At 40.0% G+C, this 20,284-nt stretch overlaps 2 protein-coding genes across 3 annotated transcripts in view; one reads left to right on the forward strand and one right to left on the reverse strand.

Annotated features, from left to right (window-relative positions):
- ZCWPW2 (zinc finger CW-type and PWWP domain containing 2) overlaps positions 1–6,725 on the reverse strand; it is a 104,925-nt gene extending 98,200 nt beyond the window's left edge. The window contains exons 1-2 of the mRNA XM_067561875.1: positions 6,452–6,725; positions 218–564 (exon numbers count right to left, since the gene is read on the reverse strand). Coding sequence (XP_067417976.1) covers positions 218–504 — 287 coding nt within the window. The 5' untranslated portion in view covers positions 505–564; positions 6,452–6,725. The remainder of the gene's footprint in view (positions 1–217; positions 565–6,451) is intronic.
- A 775-nt stretch (positions 6,726–7,500) lies between these two features.
- The window catches only part of AZI2 (5-azacytidine induced 2), a 45,100-nt gene continuing 32,316 nt past the window's right edge, over positions 7,501–20,284 (forward strand). The window contains exons 1-2 of one of the 2 annotated variants that reach the window (XM_067561873.1): positions 7,501–8,218; positions 19,199–19,428. In XM_067561873.1, coding sequence (XP_067417974.1) covers positions 7,864–8,218; positions 19,199–19,428 — 585 coding nt within the window. In that variant the 5' untranslated portion in view covers positions 7,501–7,863. Of the gene's footprint in view, positions 8,275–19,198; positions 19,429–20,284 lie in introns of both variants that reach the window. The other variant, XM_067561874.1, reaches the window with a different exon arrangement.

Here is a 20,284-nt window from a genome sequence, read left to right on the forward strand (position 1 = left end):
GTGTAAAAATGAAAGACCCCAGATTGTTTCTCAAAATCCAGATAGTGTTTGTAGAACATTAGATCTGGAAGTCACTTAAAAAACGAAAGTATTACAGTTCTACCCCATTCTGATCTTTCAAAGGAGAATTTAACTTTATAGCTCAAAATGAAGTGTACATTACAATATGAACAGATGTCTTACTTTTCTAGTTAAGCTTGTAAAATTTTAATCTTACCTTGGCCAACTGCGCATTTTCACCAAAACTAAACTTCCTATAGGAAGTTCTGAGTAGACATATTTAAATCCATTTTTATTAAACTCAGACTCTTCAGGAAAATATTCTTCAGAAACAGAACAATTATTAAACCATGGGTCAGTATTCATATAGCAGTACCATGGCTCACTTTGATCAACTTGTGCAGCATCATCACTTGATAGTAGTCTCCATTTCAAACAACTGCCAATCTCACACTGAACCCACACTTTGTCTAGATAAAAATGGTTTTCAGTAATAACATCCATAGCAAAAGCTCCAAGATTTTTCCAGTCTTCTAAGAGTCAATTTTTGTAATTTTATTTATTCTGAAATGTAAAAGAACAAGATTATACAAATGAGTACAAAACAAGGTAAATTTACAATTCATATAAAGAAAAGTAAACTTTTTCCAGAGTTGTCCTTTTCCCATTCAAGGAAAGGAAACAACCTGAATGAACAGCATTCTGTCTCCATCTATCAGTAAACAAGGAGGCCAAAAAGATATAGCTCACCCCACCTGCTTCCTTCTCCATTAATAAACATCTAAGGCTGAAGATAAGGAAGAAAGGATAAAGATCAAGGAATTAATATGGAGAAAGAGGGTGACCACACCAAATATGTTTATCAATATTTCTTCTTTATTGTACATCTCCTCTTCCCCATCCTACAAAGGAAACATTCCGAAGTAAAAATAGATGTAACAAGAATAAAAAACCAGAAAGGTGGGTTATCTTAAAAAGACAGGTTGAAATAAGCTTCTTTTGCTTATTTCTGTCCTTTTATCTCCCAATATTAACCCCAATATTTACTCAAAACACTGTGAAGCTAATTTTTTACAATGTTTTAATTTTTGTAAGAAACAATGATAAATTCCCAGGAAATTTTAAACACAATAGAAACCAAAAACAGAGGGCCATGCTGATGAGAAATACATGAATGTTCACTCTATTTCCTGAGCTACAAAGAGAGAGGCCCACAGGTCCCGGCATGGAATTCTCCAATAGAGTTGTTTGACTGGAAGACAGTTTGAAGGCAGTACTTGTACTATTTTTCAAGTGAAAATGAGTCTGAAAAAAAGCAAGTTCCCCAGACCTCAAAAGGAAAAGAAGAAATAGAATGGGGGAAGGCAGAGAACATCTTCTCTTCTCTTTCTAGCTTGCAAAAACATCAAAAACTATAGATTGGATAATAAAAAGGGGCAACACCGTGATGTTGACAGTTTCTTGGTCACCTTTCAAAGAACTTGAGGCTTTAAAGGGCAAGACTGCTAATTTCAATTTAGCTGTATTAGACTCATACACTATAAGGTCGGAAGGGACCATTAAGATCATCTAGTCTGACTTCCTGCACAACGCAGGCATAGAACCTCACCCACTCACTCCTGTAAGACCCCTAACCTATGACTGAGTTACTGAAGTCGTCAAATAATGGTTTAAAGACTTCAGGGTACAGAAAATCCACCAGAGAATCCACCAGCAAGTGACCCATGCCCCATACTACAGAGGAAGGAGAAAAACAGGCCTCTGCCAATCCCCCTTGGGGAAAAATTCCTTCCCAACGCCAAATACGGTGATCAGCTAAACCCTGCGCATGTGGGCAAGATTCACCAGCCAGCCACCTGGAAAGAATTCTCTGTCGTAACTCAGAACAAACCCCATCTAACATCCCATCACAGGCCATTGGGCTGTATGACAGATATAAAATGGGAACAGCCTAAATTTGGGCAAGTACATTTTGAGCCCTGTGGCTGAAAAGCGGGCTAAATTCCCAAGTCTAAGTACTCAGATAAGTGAAAGATAAGCAGCTTTAGACTTCCTGTTCTACATTTGGCCTGCTGAATAGCTAGGTTTGGACATTGAGTAATTCAGAGCATTACACATAAGTAAAAATCATGCTGATGGTTCAGGATGTTACATTTAGCAGATTCTAGGAATTAAACTGTCATGGTAAAGGGCACTTTTTTTTTTGGTGTGTTTTATTAGACAGTAATTTACTGCTGGAAACAGCAAGAGAAGCCACAAAAAATACTAAAAGAGTTAGCGTGCATGACCTCAGAAGAGAGATTAAGGGGAAAAATTATTTTAAAAATGACAATAGTTAATATCATTACCTATAAATACATGACTGATATCAGAAAAGACAGAAAATAATTACTTAAGTAAATAAGGGTACTGTTATAAAAAAAAGAAAATGTAATTAGACATCAGAAAAAAATTCTGATAGTAAGATCAGTCAAACAAATAGGATAATTTGTCAAAAGAGATTGTTGGATCACTTTAACAGACTTTTCTGCATCATCTCTATTTTAAGATTTCCCTAAAAAAATTCTAGTAATTGAAGAGAGATGGCCATACCTTTAACTTAAGACATATTATTTGCCTAAAAAAATGGAGTCAAACTACCATGTTGAGAGGGGTAATATTAGCTTAGCTAATTCAGTGGTTCTCAAACTTATTTGATTGCCCCAAGAACATATGCCGTCTCTTAGCTCTTAAGGCAGAGCAGAGAGAAGCAGCTATTGGCAGCTCTGCAAACCAGCAGCAGCACAGAAGGGTGGCAATGTAAAAGTGATATTAATCAATATCACTTTTCACAACAGACTTGGTGCCCCATTGCCACCCTTACTTCTGAGCTGCTGCTGCTGCCACCCTGGGGCTGACAGCCGGAGCTCCGTCACTTCCAGGTGAGGGAATGGGGAGAGGTGGAGGTGCGGAGGAAGAGAGCCTGTGCCTGGGCTGCCTGCCAGTAAGGGACTGGGGGGTGGGGGGGGTTGGAGAGGAAGAGAGCCTGATCCCAGGTGGCGAGGCTCCGACTGTCTGCTTTATCCCCATCTTCTGGGTGTGCATAGCCCTTCTGCACGAGCCCCAACCACCTGGAACTGACAGCGAAAGCTCTTCCCTCTCCCTGCCACCACAAAAAAAGCACACAACTTGTACCTCTCTGGACACACTCCCACGCCTCCCTTGGGAGGCCTGCCTCATAGTTTGAGAACTGCTGATCTAATTTATAAATCATTTTGCTTACACAGAACATACACCCAAAATTCTGATAGATGATTTACAGGCAACAAATATGCCAAGTTCCTGCCTCAAACAGATTATGATCTAATCAGTTAAAGACAAAGGAGTGCAGTAACACACATACACATTTTATTTTAAAATTAAATCTGTTAAAATACTAATCTGACTACTTGCCTGATTATTCTATTGAACCAAAACTTTAAAACCTATCTCCTGTCTCTTCCCAATTGTACGTTGCACAAAAAAACTGATGGTCATAAACAGAAAGAAAAAAATCGAGGACGGGCTATGCAGAACGTTAAGTAAGGGCCTGATTCTGTGCCCATTAAGTCAATGGCAAAACTCACATTGACTTCAATGGAGCAAAATCAGATCTAAATTTCTTCTAAAATCTTTGTAATTCAAAAGCCACTTCCCTAAGAGTGCAATAATAATAAGCATAGATGTCAATTGCAGGGTGGAAATAACTGTAACTCCTTAAGAACCCAATATGTTTTGTTGTCTAGGTCTAATGTATTTTTCAGAGTTTCATTTCCTCCAAAAAGCCTGAATTTTCTTTAGCACAATGTTTATACTGCTGGATTAATTTTGTGCAGAAGCCCACACATTACATGCTGCTATCCTAAAAACTTATGAAAATTTATCTTGCAAGAATCTTTCCAGATCACCTGTAAAAACTGTCACACTTGTAAAATTCCATTATATCAATTTCGTCTCAATGATATTCCTACTCTATATCTCTCTAATTAATACGTTTGCTATCTCTTTGTGTGAAAGTGGAATTTTTCACTCCTTTGCATTACTGTGGTGTTGCATAAAAACAGAATTGCAAACAATCTCAATGTAGAAAACATTTTTCCAATCTGCTTTAGCATATCTAGGTCAAAACTCATGAATTGTAAATGTTTGAGCTGCAGGTAATAAGAATTGTTAGTAAAATGTTTTGAGTATGGATAAATAATTTTTATGCTGCAGACAGATGGATAGGTGCTAATTTTTAATGTTTTATATTTCAAAATACGAAGAACAAACTAAAAGCTTTCTGTAATTAACACTTGTTTCAGCATAAACAAGCTACCTTCAATTTTAGGAATAGGCAACTCTGTTTGAGGGAAATAACGACATTTACCAAATATGGGGAATAGTCTTGCCCATTAAATCTCATCAGATGAATGAAGTTAAATTCTCCACACACAAGAGGTTAGCAATTACCTTACCCTTCTTTCCTGATTTTTAACCAGATGCCACAAAAGACAAAGCTACAAACAGGCTGCTTAATAGTCCCAATTAGGAAATACTATAATATAGGATTATAATGTAAGAGTTTGTAGCAATCTGTACATTAAGGCTAACACTTCCAATTATACGCCCATTTCCAAGTTTATAACTTTGCCACACTTTAACTATTTAGACAGAAATTTTCCATTTTTGATCTCTTCATTGTTTTAAATGGTCATATTTTCATTCACAACAAAGTTCATTCAATTTTGCTGACACATTCAAGACAGTTAATCTTTTCAAAAAACTTTGGCCTGTGACTTAATACAAAGAAGTGAAGTCAGTGGGAGTTTTGTTATTACTTTCAATGGGGCATGATTTCACACAAGAAATCAGTGCCAGTTTTAGGGGCAGTCAAGCATGCTGGTCACCCTGAGCGCCATCTTTTAGTGAGCACTACACAATTGTGCTGTTCAGCTTGCTGTTGTTGTTGGATTTTTGGGGGGGTTGATTTGTTTTGTTACTCTACTGCTGATTAGCTGGCTATTTTGTTTTTTCTTTGCTCTGTAGCACTGAGGATGGGGAGTCTGGGGTGGTGCTGAAAATGTTTTCCTCTCTCTCCAGCAAAATCCCTAGGCCCAACCCTGTAAGAAACATAATTGTTTAGTTATGAAGTGGTGAAAAAAGGACTTTAAAATGGAACAGTTATTCCTATTTATCTTTATGGTATTCTTTAAGTGATGGAATATTTTCTTCCCTTTATTTTAGGCTTAGACATGAAACCACTTTCTACAATGATTATCATTATTTGTTATCGGAGCTATCTGTGACTTTCAAACAGTAGCACTACAACTAAACATACAGCATACAATCCATTTACACCCAAAGAAGCATTCATTTGTCTACAACCAGAAGAGTCACTGACAATTCTGTACTCAACTACTCAAGACTAGCCTCTAGGTGTAAAGATCGCTCAGTTCACATGTGGAACTATTTCTTCCTTTGACCTGTTCCAAACAAACACGTGGTCAGTGAAGGAAAAATATAAAATCTGGTTCTAAGTTGTGACAGCTATACTATTTTCAAGCTTAAAGTGTTCTTCACAGAAGGTTATGCACATGCATTGTTCCAAATTTTAAAAGAAAACTATTTTTAAAGATTTTTTAAAAATGTTTGTTTTTTAAGATAAAAAAAGAAAGCCTGGTTGAACACAGCACACGCTTCAAAAAAGTTGTCAAAAGTGGCATCGGTTCTGAGTGACGGGTGCAGTACGCGACAGAGGAGAGGGCACAACGGTCTCATGAAGATTCAGTGGGCAGTTTTCAGAAGCAAGCTTCCAACGTTATGTCTGTGCAGCCTCAAAACCCCATGAGAGAAATCAAGGCTGGATGAAAACGTGCTGGGGGGGGGAAGAAAGGGGGCAAAGTGCGCCTTCATGTATCACCACCACCATGCTGCATACACCTACTCCTCTTTTGCAGCTCACCCACGACAGCTCTGCCCACCCTGAACCCCCACCCCGCGGGAACGGCTAGAGGGCCCACCCACCTGCCATTATACTGCCTGCCTCCACAGGCCTACGGTCACCCCCGTATCGTATGCCCCCCGCCACAGGTCACCCCCATACCGTACGGCCCCGCCCCATATAGCCCGGATGTGTGTGGGACGGGGAAGTGGGGAGGGGGGTGACTCCAACTTCTCGCGTGACGACGGTGCTCGGGAGGAAGGGGGCGGGTGGCCGCCGGACTCAGGCCCAAAGAGCAAAACGACGACGAGCCCTCGCGACCAACGGAATTTCTGGCCAGGGCTTCTTCTGCTGAGCAGCGCGCGCCGGTTCTAGCCCCAGCCGAGCACGTAAGCGCGCGGGGCAACGCACCCGCGATTGGCGCGTGGCTCTTCGTGGGCAGCCGGGCAACTCTAGGAAGCGACCTGCCTAGGACAAGCACCCGAACCCGACCACTTCTTCCCGCCCTACCCTTTCTGCTCCCGCTCAGATCAGGGCCGTTCTGCCAGTGCGGCCTCCCGGCGGGGATCAGCGCGCAGTAACCGCCCAGCTGCTTCAGGAATTGTTAATCCTGGGAAACAGGGGGAGAAACCCTCACACAGCCGCCGCGGCCGCCAGGTCCCCTGCACGCTAAATCTGTAGCTTTGATCCCACGAATATTCCCTCTGTCCTGCCTAGGGCTGACTGGCCTTTAGCTCAGGCAAGACAAGCTTCTGGCATGGGCATGGACCTGCCTTCTCTCCACAGGGCCAAAGAAAGCACGCAGGAGCCCTGAGTCACAAAGCAGGAGACAACCTTTAAGGGCACACAAAACACAAGCAGCTTCTTGGGGTTACCCGCAAACCTCGGAAACCTCCCCTGCTAGGCACCTGCCTTGGTTGTGTTCTAAGCGCCAGCCTACAGCACCGTCGTGATCCTGGTTTGACCTGAGTGGCGATCTAATTTTCAGGATGTAGCAGGTTGTTTCCAATAAGAGGAAAAAATCAGGTTGAAGTCGACGGAGGCCTGCCAGCTACTGGCAAGCTAGGCGATGCCTGCCCCTCCCTTGTGACAGAGGGACAACCAGCTGGCCAGATGTGAGTGGCATGATGGCTTTCTGACTCTGAGCCATGATTTTCTTTTGAGCAACTACCAAAAAAAAAAAAAAAAAAATCCTAAATCTCATGAAGGAGATTTTTTTATTTTAATAAAAAATAACACGTGTGTCTTCTAACTTTCTAGACACTTTATGGAGAGATGTGCCTGCTTGTCCAAAGGCAGAACTTAGTTTGGAATATTTCAGTCATTGTGTGACAAAATAAGTGATTATTGTACCATGTACTTCATTTCCATTTCCTTTATTGTTATAACATTGTGCATATGCAGTAAAAATGATGGTCACAGTGAATCATTGTGATGAAGATACTGCATAAGAATTAAAAAAAATAAAAATGCCAAAGCTGTTCTGCTTTATCAGTCACCAAGAAATACTACTTACAAAATGCTCATCTGCCAAGCACAAGTTTCCCTGCAAAAAAGAAAGATTTTTTATGGATTGATTATATATAGAGAGGTCTATTTTACACTGTTAGATGCTCTAAAGAACAGATCCTGATCTTGTTAAAAAGCATGTTAAAAAGTGGGCTGGGCAGGCATGGAAAGATACACAGCGGAGGCACGCAGGCTGACGCTGGGCTATGGGCAACGTCCCGCACAGGAACGCAAAGCGCCGCGGATGCTCCAAGCAGGGAACAGGAATACCTCATGGGCAAAGGGATAGCCGTCACTCACAGCACGTGGGCGGGCAGGGCGCTGCTGCCTGCGTGACAAAAAGGAGAGGTGCCTTAATAGGGGGTGGTCGCCACGCAGCCAGCCGAGCACTTTTTCAAACGCTATAGAAAGGGATGGAACTACAACTCCCGGCATGCTGGGTTGCGCCGAACCCACGTCCTGCCCGCGCACTGCATGCCGGGAGTTGTAGTCCCGCCCCTTTCTATAGCCCGCCCTCCCTGTCTTTTTCTGGGACCTGCCGGTGCCCTGGGGGAGGGCGACGTAAGACGTTGGAGTCACGTGAGGGGTTTGTTGACTTCCTGGAGGGGGCAGGAGGCCCCGGTAGCGGCGTCGTCGTCAGGCCGCGCACCAGGTGGAGGCGATGGGAGCCCCGAGGAGGCCGAGCGGAGGCCGCGGCTTCTTCGTCGAGGCCGCTGCCCGCCACGGACGCCTCTGAGTTCGGAGCCGAGCGGAGAGAGCCCCGGGCAGGTCAGGGCCGCTCCATCCCTGGGGGAAGGGTAGCGGTGACTTCGCCTTCTCAGCAGGTGACTCGGCTGACGCGGCCCCCGGCTGTCGGGCCTCTGCGCCCACGCGCTCCCTCTTTGCCCCGGTGCCTGCTCTCGGCCCCAATCGCCTTCCGCGGCTTGTCCGTTTTAGGACAGTTGGCGCCTCTCTAGCTAGCGGAGGCGATGAGGGGCGTGAGTCGCACGACGTGCTCTGGTCCGCACTGACCGCAGAGTCACGGTCAGCGCGTTAATGTGCCGCCGGCCAGCCGGTGACCCCGGGCCAGCATTTTAAGTTGCCTCCTGTGGAGAGGAAGCTGGCAGGATGACGGGAAAGGAGCTGCGAATAGCTATTGCTGCTGTGGTGCTTCCTGTCCGGTTGCCCCCGGAGCAGAAGGGGCGTCAGGGGATTGTGCAGGGGAAGTAGCAGCCTCAGAATGACACCAGGAGAAAGCTCCATGCAAGTGAAGCCCTGTCAGATGAGGGAGGATACATGGCACTTCACAGTTCCATAACATAGGTCGTGAAGGGGAGAAAAATATTATCAAACATCATGAAGTCATATAATGCAAACCCAAATATAGCTGTCCTGAATGCATTATAAAGATGTAATACTCATAAGTGTACAGGAGTGTTTATTGTAATCGTGTGAGCTTGAAAAACTCACTAGCAAGTAGGGAATGAACATATGGAAAAGATTGAGGAGTGTAAATTTGTCTGATAAACTTACATTTTTGGTCCTTCTAGTTGCCAAGATACTCGCCTAAATGTGAGCTTGTGCAGTGTGTGTTTCTGAGTCTGCAGATAAATCTTTCCAGCTTCTCCACTGCTTCTGTTCCCCAGCAGCAGCAAAATGAAATTGACAAGGATGTCTGGTTTCTTTGCTGCTCCTCAGAACCCTCTGAGCTGGGGTGAAACTGAAAAGAATCATGTCCAGGTCACTGCTAACTCTTGGGGAAAGTTGTAAGCAGCAGCTGCCAGTGCTGAGGATCCAAACTAACTGAGACTTGAGAGACTACAAGCCCTGCTCCCCCATAGAGCTCATGTTAGTACAGTGTGAGAAATAATTTTTTTTAATTGATCTTGGAAATGGATGAAGGAATCTCTTGTTTTGCACTCCTATCAAGTCTATGTGATGGAATGTGCAAAAAAGAGAGAAAGTATAGTTTCTTGTTAGATGTTCAGATATGATGATGGGGAAATGGAACCCTTTGTTAAAAAGGAAGTCTAGTCTCAGCACAGGATTAGGAACCAGGAACTCTGAAGAGTTTTAATTTTGACTGCCACATGAGTCCTCTGTGACCTTGAACAACTTGCTTAATCTCTGTTTCAATTTCCCCATCTGTAAAATGTGTATTATACTTAACTACTTCATGTGGTGTTGATGATTGTGTAATATTTATAAAGACAATTGAAGAAGAAAAGAGTAAGTGCCAGGTATTATTACTAAGCAATGAGGAAATGATTATGTCCTAAGACAAGTAACATGTTAAATCTTAAAAGCTGTTTATTACCATTTAATATAAATTAAGGAACAACACAAAATGCTTTCTATAAGCCCACAACAAATCTAGGGAGGCATATAGAGTGTATTATCTATAGGTATATGCAGGAAACATTTTACTGTAATGTACTCTTACAAATATTTGGTTTAATTACTTGTAAGAGGAAAGAAAAGTAAAATAGGACTGGATTTTTCATACACAGACTTACTTGGGATATACAATAACACTTTTTTATTTTGTTTTACTTTTTCTTATCTTTGGAAGTAAGTAAAAATGTGTATTAACATTGAGTCACTTTTTTCATGAAATGCACGTCATTCTGAAAACTGATATAAACTGCATAAATCTGTGCCATGGACAAAGAAAAGCAATGCATTGTTTCTTATTTTAATGAGATATAGTAGATGAACATAAGGAGAACCAATACTATCTGACCAGTTAGTTTTCTGCAGACTACCAGCAAGCACTCAGTAGTCCGTGGATTGTAGTTTGAGAACTACTGACTTGTGGAATAATACATATATTAAACTTCAGGAAACACTGTCTATCACCTATTTAAAGTCATAAATCCTTCTAATTGCCTCAAAAATAGTATTTGAGAAACTGGACTAACAAAAATAGCCATACGAGGTCAGACCAATGGTCCATCTAACCTAGTATCCTGTCTTCCAACCATGGCAAATTCCAGAGGGAATGAACAGAACAGGCAATCAAATGATCCACTCCCAGCTTCTGGCAATCAGAGGCTAGGGACATCTAGAGCACAGGATTGCTCTAGTCTCTGAGTCACATCTCTGAGTCTTGGCTAATACCCACTGATGGACCTATTCTCTATGAATTTATCTAATTCTCTTTTGAACCCAGTTATAGTTCTGGCCTTCACAACATCCCCTGGCAATGAGTTCCACAGGTTGACTGTGTGTTTTGTGAAGAAGTGCTTCCTTTTGTTTGTTTTAAACCTATTTATTAATTTCATTGGATGACCCCTGGTTCTTGTGTTATGTGAAGGAGTAAATAACACTTTCTTATTCACTTTCTCCACATGATTCATGGTTTTATAGCAGGGTGGATAAAAATCAATGATTTTTTTAAAAAAATAAAAAAATTGGATTTTTTTAAATTTAAATCAGTTTTTTTAAATTTTTAAAAAAAAATCATCAATAAAATACTAAATTTCTTTCTCGCTTAAAAATAACAGTTACAATTAAATCTCATCACAAACATGCTAAACCTACACTTAGTCTCATAAAAATGGATTAATAACTCTAGTCTGTCCAGCCTAACTACTAGCTCTTGCTTCTTGACAGTTCTGGGCTTTCAGTTTCTGTTTCTCAGCAGACTAAAGTCACATGCAAAGAAAGACACAGGCTGGATAGAATTGTTGTTCTGTGCTTATGTGGTGGTGGAGCTGGGCCAAGCAAGGCAGAGGAGTTAGTTAAGACACTGTCTTAAAGACAGAGAGACAAAGGGCGGAGGCAGAGTAGCAAGAAACAGTGGAGTGGACTGGAAAGAAAAAGGGAAGACATTATTCAGTAGACACACAGCTTCCTATATTCCCCCACGCTTTTGCCACAGAAAAACTGTCATGGCTTCTGGATGTAAGAGAGACCTTATCTGGGAATATTTTGAAGAAATTCCTTCCCTGGGTTAAAAAAAAGGAAAATGTGTCAAATATAAGCAGTGCAAGAAGGAGATGCAGGGCCTAGTTGCAAGAATGAAACATCATAATGAAAACTGCTTATTAGGAGAAAATTATGTGGATGAAAAAGTGGATATGTCTGAAGAACAATGTGGATCAACTTGTTAGTTGTTAAATAGTTCACTTTGCAATGCATCATTCTTTAAGATTCTCTATGCCTTTTAGTTTAAGTGTGATTTAACAAGTAAATTCCCAAGCTGTTTGCTATGTTGGATGTTGCTAGAAAAAAAAGGTCAGCTTAGCTAATCCTTATGGTTTGCTTAATTAGCTAACTAGGTTTAGAATCTATCACCCGAGTGAGTATACGGCACAGAAAGCTTCAGTAAGAGAAATCTAGAGTTCCCAGTTGCCACTGGGTGTCATTTTCTTATTTTATATTACATAATACATGCCCTTTATTTTGGAACATCATGGCCACAGACCATAATGGTGATGCCATAAGTCTATTCCCTATTTTACTCCAGCATAACTCAGCTTTCCTAAGGGAACCCCATCCTATACTTGTTTTCTCAAAAAACAGAAGTGCCAGTGAGTTCTATGGGGCTTACTCCAAAATTAAGTGCACTTTAAGTATAGTCAGTCTTAGCTTTTTTGGTAATTTGGAATCGGATCTGCATCCTTGCTGGGAAAAATGTAAATGATTAACTGGAATAATAGAGTGGGAAGAACTTAGAAGAATGACTATTCAAAATCATTTTTGAATTTTGTTTCAAGATTTCATTTAAGCATAAGAGACTTTGACTGTGACTGTCTACCTTCAACAACTTCAGAGTCATCTGTTCGTACTTTTAGCAGCAGTGCTGCAACTAAACGTATTTCAGACAACAAAGTATCAGTAGCAAGCAAAAGATTTCAATCATCCAGTAAAACTACCGCCATGGATGGGTTTGTGGTAAGGACCAGCAAATACCAACAAGACACCATAGATGAAAAGATTGCTCGGTTAATTTATGCCACATATTCTCCTTTTCACATTAACAATTAACACTTAATTGACATGGTTGGGTCCTTATCACGAGGCTACACTCCAACTGGTAGAGCAGACATTGGTGGAAGGTTGTTAGCGTATGAGAAGGAACTTGAACAGTGTGCAGGAAATATTGAGGGGAAATTTCCCAGTTTAAGCCTTGAAGGGTGGAGCAATGTAGCAGGTTTAAAACAAACAAAAGAGAAAACTTTTATGTAACATTTAAGATTTAGTTTAATAAAATATAAGTGCTGTTGTGTTTGTGTGTGAGATTTAGTTCTTACCATTCCTAATGTACTGCTGATGCATCTGCAGCTTGACACAGGTAATGAGGATTATGTACTATTTCCTAAATTAATAAAAATCAGGTTAGCTAAAAAATTACACAAAGTATACTCTCCTAGATGTTGTAAAATGCTGTATTGAGTTGTAAATTAACATGTTTTATTGATCATGTTTGCACCATTGTTTAAGAAATATGTGAAGAGGTATCCGTGGAAAACTTGATTTAAATCAATGATTTTCTCTTGATGATTGAAATCATCGCAATTTAAATCAATCCACCCTGTTTTATAGACCATTATCATGCCCCTTCCCCCCATAGTAGTCTCTTTTCCAAGCTGAAAAGTCCCAGTCTTTTTAGTGTCTCCTCATATGGAAGCTGTTCCATACCCTTTTGTTGCCCTTCTCTATACCATTTCCATTTCTAACGTATCTTTTTTTGAGATGGGGAGACGGGAACTGCATGCAGTACTCAAGGTTTGGGTGCACTGTGATTCATTTAATTAATACTGCTGTTCAGCTGGATCCCTCTTTTATTTGTTCATTTCTATTTTAAATTGTCCTTTCTTACTATGCCATTTGGGACAGGTTTCTAATATTTCTCTCACTACTTTATCTCCAGCCCAACTGTTTCCAGGAAAATGAAACTGTCTCAGAGCATGGATTCTGTTTCATTTTGAGACACACAATTCCTCCTAGCCATTCATTGTGCTGTTTCAGCAATAGCCTTTATAACGTAGCTAATTGTGTACTGTGTAAAGGACACATTTTGCCCTTGCATTTGCTTATAGTTCCCATCCTTTTTAGTAAGAGCTTAGTGTGTTAGCTGAGAACTCGGTCCCAAATCTCTTTTCCTTCAGCCAGTTAGTTTAGAAGTTTTTCGCATAGTGTAGACATAAATTAATCAACAGCTGATCTTACCTACTGTGATTATCCTGATATCTTTCATAGTGTTAATTTATTTCTTAATTATGATTCCTCCTCTATCCCAAACGACCTTGTATTGCAGCTAGAAACATTAATGAGGCACAATGCACTTCTTGGTCAGCTGATAGCAGTTTAATGTAAAATGAATCCTTGATTTCAGTATCATTTTTATTAGTCAGGAATCCATATCACATGCAACTTCAAAAGAGACACGTTTGTTGACAGGTTGAGTAAAGAGAGAATTCTCAACTGGCACAGAAACAGACCAACATTTACAATTAAGGGAATCCATGTTATGGATACAGCTAGACTATATGTAAACACCTTTCTTTCTTTTTTTTTTTTCTGTCTCTTCTCCCTCTTTGTCTATAATTTTGTTACTCATTTTGCATCGTTTCTTAAATTAGATTGTAAACTGTTTGGGGCAATGACCACATCTTCCTGTGTGTGTGTGTGTGTGTTTATTTTTTAAGAATGCTTAGCACAATTGAAATAATAAATATACCTTTAAAAGGTGGTTCCTTTGAGATCAGCTTTGAAGAATTTCAGGGAGGCTTATGCTACCACTGTTCAGTGGGTAAAGAGGACTTCAGTTTTCATGGATATCCTGCTAATTTTCAAAAGCAGAAAACTCACTGTAACAGACAGGGCGACTTCCTGCAATATCTTTGGGAGACCATATTGTATTAAGTGTATGAATGATTTATGAATCATTTGTGGGCCAGGTGTTGTATACACTGTATGTGGGGGAAGGGATACCACAGCTCCTCCAGGAAGTGAAAACAGTAGGGGATGATTAAGGCAAATCACTCAGGTTATAACATCTTCAGAGAGATACCATCTCCTGGGGAGGCTCTCATATTCTGGTTTAAAGTAGATTCTGCAGTGACTAACAGACAAAAGACTCAGAGCCTTCTTCTTGATCTAGCAAACAGATAGGACCTTCTGTCCCAGGGCCCCCCCCTCCGACCCTTGTGGAAGGGTTAGAAAGATTTTGGCTTACTGGGGCCCCATAAGACTGATGGATGACCTCTGGTAAGCTGTTAATGTATATAGGAATGCTTATTGGTTTTTATATGTTCTTTCTGAAATGCTTTTACTTGAAGAATAAATGTGCTTGCTTAGAAAGAACTCTGTCATAACTCGTAACTGCTGGCAATTACACCGAGATAAAACAAAGAGCAGGCACTAGCCTTATTAGGAGGACTGGTTTGCTGAGGATATCATAGTGTAATCCAGGGGGCTCTGCAGTCTTAAAACTTCTGGTCAGGAGGGAATGAGACATGAGTCTCCACCTAGGAGAGGTGACATCTGGGAGCTGGAAACCTTTACGTGAGTGCCCACAGATGGGGAAATACAGGTGCAGTTACCCTGAAACTGTGACACTCAATTTGTTTCCTTACCTAGCTTTTTACTTTAAACAGGTGCCTGCAGACCTCTCATGTGGAATGTATACAAATGTCATTTCAATGGTTTAATAGTAGATTGAACATCAAAGTCTAGCTTTTAAATCACTTGATTTCACCTATCTGTACGTGTTATGTAGATGTTTTTAGACTTGAGGTTTCATTAAACCAAATTTAGTTTTCTATTTATGTAGCTTAATACGTTTGCTAATTTTGAAAATGGAGTCAATCTGGTATCTTGGTTTTATTTGCAGCTCATGTGCATGGGCACTGTGATTGGGCACTGTGTCACATTAATGTGTAGGTTTGGAACCTCATTTGTGCCTCTTCCTTTCACATGGTAAAGGATCAGTATTTTTCCTGGTTATTGTGAATGAAGATGTTGTTAAATAGACCTGTTATTAATTGAGATATTAAAAATTAGGTTAATGTTTTGCTTTAATTTCATGCAATGAGTCTGTCAAGGCAGATGTCTCCTAACTCTAACTTTCCATCCCTTGGCACCTAGAAATCCCCACTCAAATAGGTCACTGTTACGCTTCTTTCCTCCTGTCTGCCCTTGTTAATTCCTCTTAGAAGCAAAGCATCTAAAATCACACTTGTTCTCGTGAGCTTTATACTTCCTCCTTTATTCATCACCCATTCACCAGTTTTCTTCCCCAAAATAATCTGCTAGTAAACTCTCCCCACCCCCAAAGGGGTGTAGCTGAGGGTAATGGCCATCCTAACAACTTGTGAGATAGTCATCAAGTCTGCTTATCGTAAGCGGAATTGGTCTTCTTTTGCAAGCGGCTTGTTTCCCACAACCGCTTGTTTTGTATATATATATTCTTTTTAAACCAAAGATTTTTTTGAAGCACAAAATTTTAGTGCAGCAAAAAGCCTCTCAACAGGTACAGGAAAAATGTACAATACCTGAATTTATAAAGCACCATTTGTATGTGCTATGTTATTAGTACACTTTTTGAAAGAGAGCCCAAAGACAATAATATTTAATTAGTTAAGAAAATAGCATGGGAATAAATATTGGACATGACAATAATGAAAAACAGTAGAGCATATCAGAAGTTAGTAAGAGATTATCAGAATTGTTGCTAAAAAGGATAAGGAAGATGCAGAGCTGAAGGTGAGGAGCTACTTGAGTATGCAGAGAGAAAGAGAACTAAAAGCTGACTAATGCATATACGTAGTTATCCAGTTATACTGGCCTTTCCTAAAGGGATTGATAGTTGGATATGAAATTGTTCTGCTAAACTTGAGTCTAGCCAAAGTCCGTGCTATTTGATGGCTGTTGGAAAGGAGCTGATCTTAGGCCAGCTCCAAAAGCCCAAATCCCATGGGATGACTGATATAAGCTTTTCTGTCTCTAACATCTGATTTTTGTAACCATAAAATCCTTTCATTGGCCGAGTAAAATGAGGTCTAACGCTTCAGTGGTGTTTGTCTGTAAGCCAATAACTATAGAATGCCACATCGCAAAAATTAAGAGAATGTTCTAGGCATTGATGGGCAGAAGTCTATTGATTTTGGAGCAAATTGGAACACCAGAAAAGTTTGATTCAGGGCCCCCAGACTTCTCATGCTGCAGGCTTCAGTGGAATTTTCTTCTTCCCCGTGTTGTGCTGACACATCGCAAGCAGCAGCTTGTTTTGCTGTATGGGGACGTTGGTTGTAGCCTGGACTCTATTGGAAATAAGAGAGGTTTACAGGGAGGGTTTGGAGGGGGTTAAACAGGGACCTGCAAGGAAATGGGGGTGGAGGGTGGTGGTAAGGGTAGCAGTGACTTAGAGGGTTGTTGGGTGTGGAAGCAGGACCGAGAGAGGAGATGAGATGGGGAATGTGGGATTCTAGGGATGGGAACACAGTCTCTGGCATGGGGGGAAGGGGGAGACAAAGTAATCCCTGAGAATGGGATACAGGTACATAGAGCCCCTGGTGTGAGGGAGTGGGTGTGGGGGTTGCAGGGAGTCCCTGTAGTAGGGGAGGATGAGAGGGTGGAATGCTTCTTGTTGTATCTTTAACTGGGGGGAGGTTGTTGCACACTTCATCGCTTCTGTATGCAGAGCACTATAAAGGGTCTCCTTTTCCCCCCTCCCAGTTAAAAGTACCAATTAGTGCCGTTTATTATTTCTATCAAAGTAGCACCTTCAACCTCAGATACCTTGGAATAATGAGTATGCTTTTGACATTCTCATGGGACAAAGAATGTAGTAGGAACCTATTCAGTCTTTTGTAGTGGTTCTTCCAGATTCAGTATGAGGCACAGCAATAGCAGTTGAGGGAAATTTTGTGCCACTTGTAGTTAGTTAATGTTTGTAGGTGCTTTGAACATATGCACCATTATATATGCTTTTTGATTTTTGCAGATGGAAAACTTCTATCTTATTGGCTGGACCTACACAGGTTTTCTTCAAATTTTATCACTATTGAAGCTTTTGTGGTGGTATAGTGTGCACCAGCTGCCAGTGTTTTTTACCATGTAAACCTGCTCAGAGTAGATCTGGACAAATATGGTAGTAAAAATTGGTCTATACAACTAACTGGTCAATATAAAGGCTCTCACTGTGGTTATGTAGCAACACCAACAGGATCAACAGTGAGAGAATTTGAGGAAAAACCTGAATGTAGACAAATGCCAGGACAGTCAATCCTGATAACTTTCACCAATACTAAATTAATTTGAATGGAAAGATTGATATAGTCTGGTATTTAATATTGAATGTAAAGTACTGGGTCATGTTGCATCAATGTGTCTACTCAGAAGAGTCCTGTTGATGGACATCAGACATACCATCTCTACCTGACCTGTGATATGAGGTGCCTTCATTGCATAGTTAGTTGCATTCTCTACCAGTTCCCCTCTTTTGTTTGTTTCAGAAAACAATCTGTCACTAGCAGTGTACTGGGAGGCATCTTACTCTAAACACTTAGAGCAAGTAGTCCAACCAAGATGTGTGTTTCTCAACATGAGCTTTTTCTTTAAAAAAAAAATGTTTTTTGAACAGCAAGTGTCATAAAACAGCTACAAAATAACTGCTCCTAGTTTTGCATAAAACATTATTTTTCATAAAGTTTTTAACTAATCCAAAGCCTTGTTTATGTTAATAATCATTAATCAGAATTAACCTTACCTCCCCTCTGTAGTGACATAAAGAGGGGGGGAAATTTGTGTTCTGTCCATAGCTCCAGAGTGCACAAAACTTTCTTTAAATGTGCTATTTAACCGTGCTTGCAGAGTAAAATGCATGAATCCAGGATAAAATATAGATAGCTAAGATAAATTTAAAAAAAAAAAATTTTTTTTTTTTTTTTTTTTTGCATTTGTCATACTGATGTACTCTAGTCTGTAGGGTGATATTTTTCATCTGATTTAGTTTTTCCATATACATTAGGACAGAGTCTGCATGTTACTAAGTGTGTTCTGCATCTCTTCTTGCTGTTGCAAAATAAAGAATGGCTTTTGAATTGCTGTGCAGTATGTTGCCATTCCACCACTTAAATGGCCAATAATAGATCATTTCAAATTTTGGGTTTGGGAATGGTAGTATTTTTGGGTTGAGAATGTGGATTTAGGTTTTTCTAGAATAAAAGTTCTTTCTGGACAAAACAGTGCTTTCCTTTTGGCACTGATGCTCAGGTACAATGATAATTGGTGGGGTGAGGGACTATATAAGTTACTAGATTCCTTAAATCCACACCTTTTTGAAAATGATGATAATTTTGTGTAGTGAGATGGCAGCCCTCATTGACTTGCAAAAGATCCAAAGACTTTTTTCTCCTTATGATCTAAATATAACTTGGAACAGCCAAGCTCTAAAACTGCATTAATAGTTATTTTCCATAAGAGTTCTATAAACACATGAGATGATGGATTTTGGTCAAGGGAAAATATTGCAAACAGTGGAAGTTGATGAAGTTTGTAAGTATAGAGGAGTGTAAATAGGGAACGAGAAGTCTAAGTATGGAAACATCTGATGGGATAACTTGAGCATTTTGATGAAGAATGGGTTTCACGGATTCTCTGTGAACTTAAGATGACATGGCAAAGATAAATAAATAACAAGGAAATATTTTTTTTAAGTGCCTGTGGCATTATGCCTGAAGGCTTTTTTAAACTGAGGTGCTTTTGACATGTATCATGGTGAGAATTTTTTTAACACTCTTATGTCTTTTCAAACAGCTGTCATGGATGAGCTAGGAGAAGATGACATCTATATTTTGAATCATGAAAAAGCAGACAGTACTCATAGAAGAGACAGAGAGATGCCTATTCCATCATATACAGGGGATGAGTCTGTTGCTTCACATTTTGCACTGGTTACTGCTTATGAAGATATCAAGAAACGACTAAAGGAGACAGAAAAGGAGAACTCCTCCCTAAAGAAAAGAGTAAGATTCTTAGAAGAAAAAGTAAGTGTGACTTTTTTACTGTTTTGTAATAAAAAGATTTTTTTCCTTAAAACGTGGATGGATGGATGTCAGTTCATAATATCATTAATGTGTATATCTTTAAAGAAGAAATACTATTTTGTAATAACTTTTATTTAATTTTATATAGGTAGATACACACACAGTCCTTAAAACACAAATTGTTTTCCTCTGACAACCTAGTTTCCTGATAAATAGCCTTTGACTCTTGAGTTCTTTAACCTCACTTTTCTGTGAACAAAGTTGGTAAATAGCAAAATCAAAAAACTTAACTAGAAATGTAAAATAAAAATATTTGACTCAAGTTCAGAGCCTCAGAAAAAGGGCCAGATTTGGTGTCAAGAGTCAAACAATAGTTGTTCTTATCCTGATCTTTTAAAACTTTATTTAAGAATGTAAAACTTTACCAGGTGTGTGTGTGGTATTTTATTTTTGATTATTTAAACTACCCAGGCTAAGAATTCCCTCTAAAATTTGATCAGGTATATGATCATCATACCTCCATCTTCCTATAAAGCTCTGAAGTTGCAAGTGGGGAATGTCATTGCCAGAAGAATGTGAATATTAGTGAATATTTTGTTTCACTGACCAGAGAGAGTGAGATTTGAATAGACTAAAAAGATTGTCTTCACATAAGGTAATGACAGACAGTTTCTAAATGAATTAGGAATGATCTGATGTATTCAAAGACACTCATTTGCCTTTATCTAGCTTTTTATAAGGTAGAGTAGACCTAAAGGCTGGACTGCTGACACCTAGAACTTTTTGAAGCCTCAAGTTATGTTGGAAAAAGGAATTGAGTCATGCTTAGGGCTTCCAAAAAAACCAAAATATCTCA

This window comes from Emydura macquarii, unplaced genomic scaffold (genome assembly GCF_026122565.2).
Source record: "Emydura macquarii macquarii isolate MOO-44397 ecotype Brisbane River unplaced genomic scaffold, CSIRO-AGI_Emac_v2 contig_2422, whole genome shotgun sequence".
NCBI lineage: Eukaryota > Metazoa > Chordata > Testudines > Chelidae > Emydura > Emydura macquarii.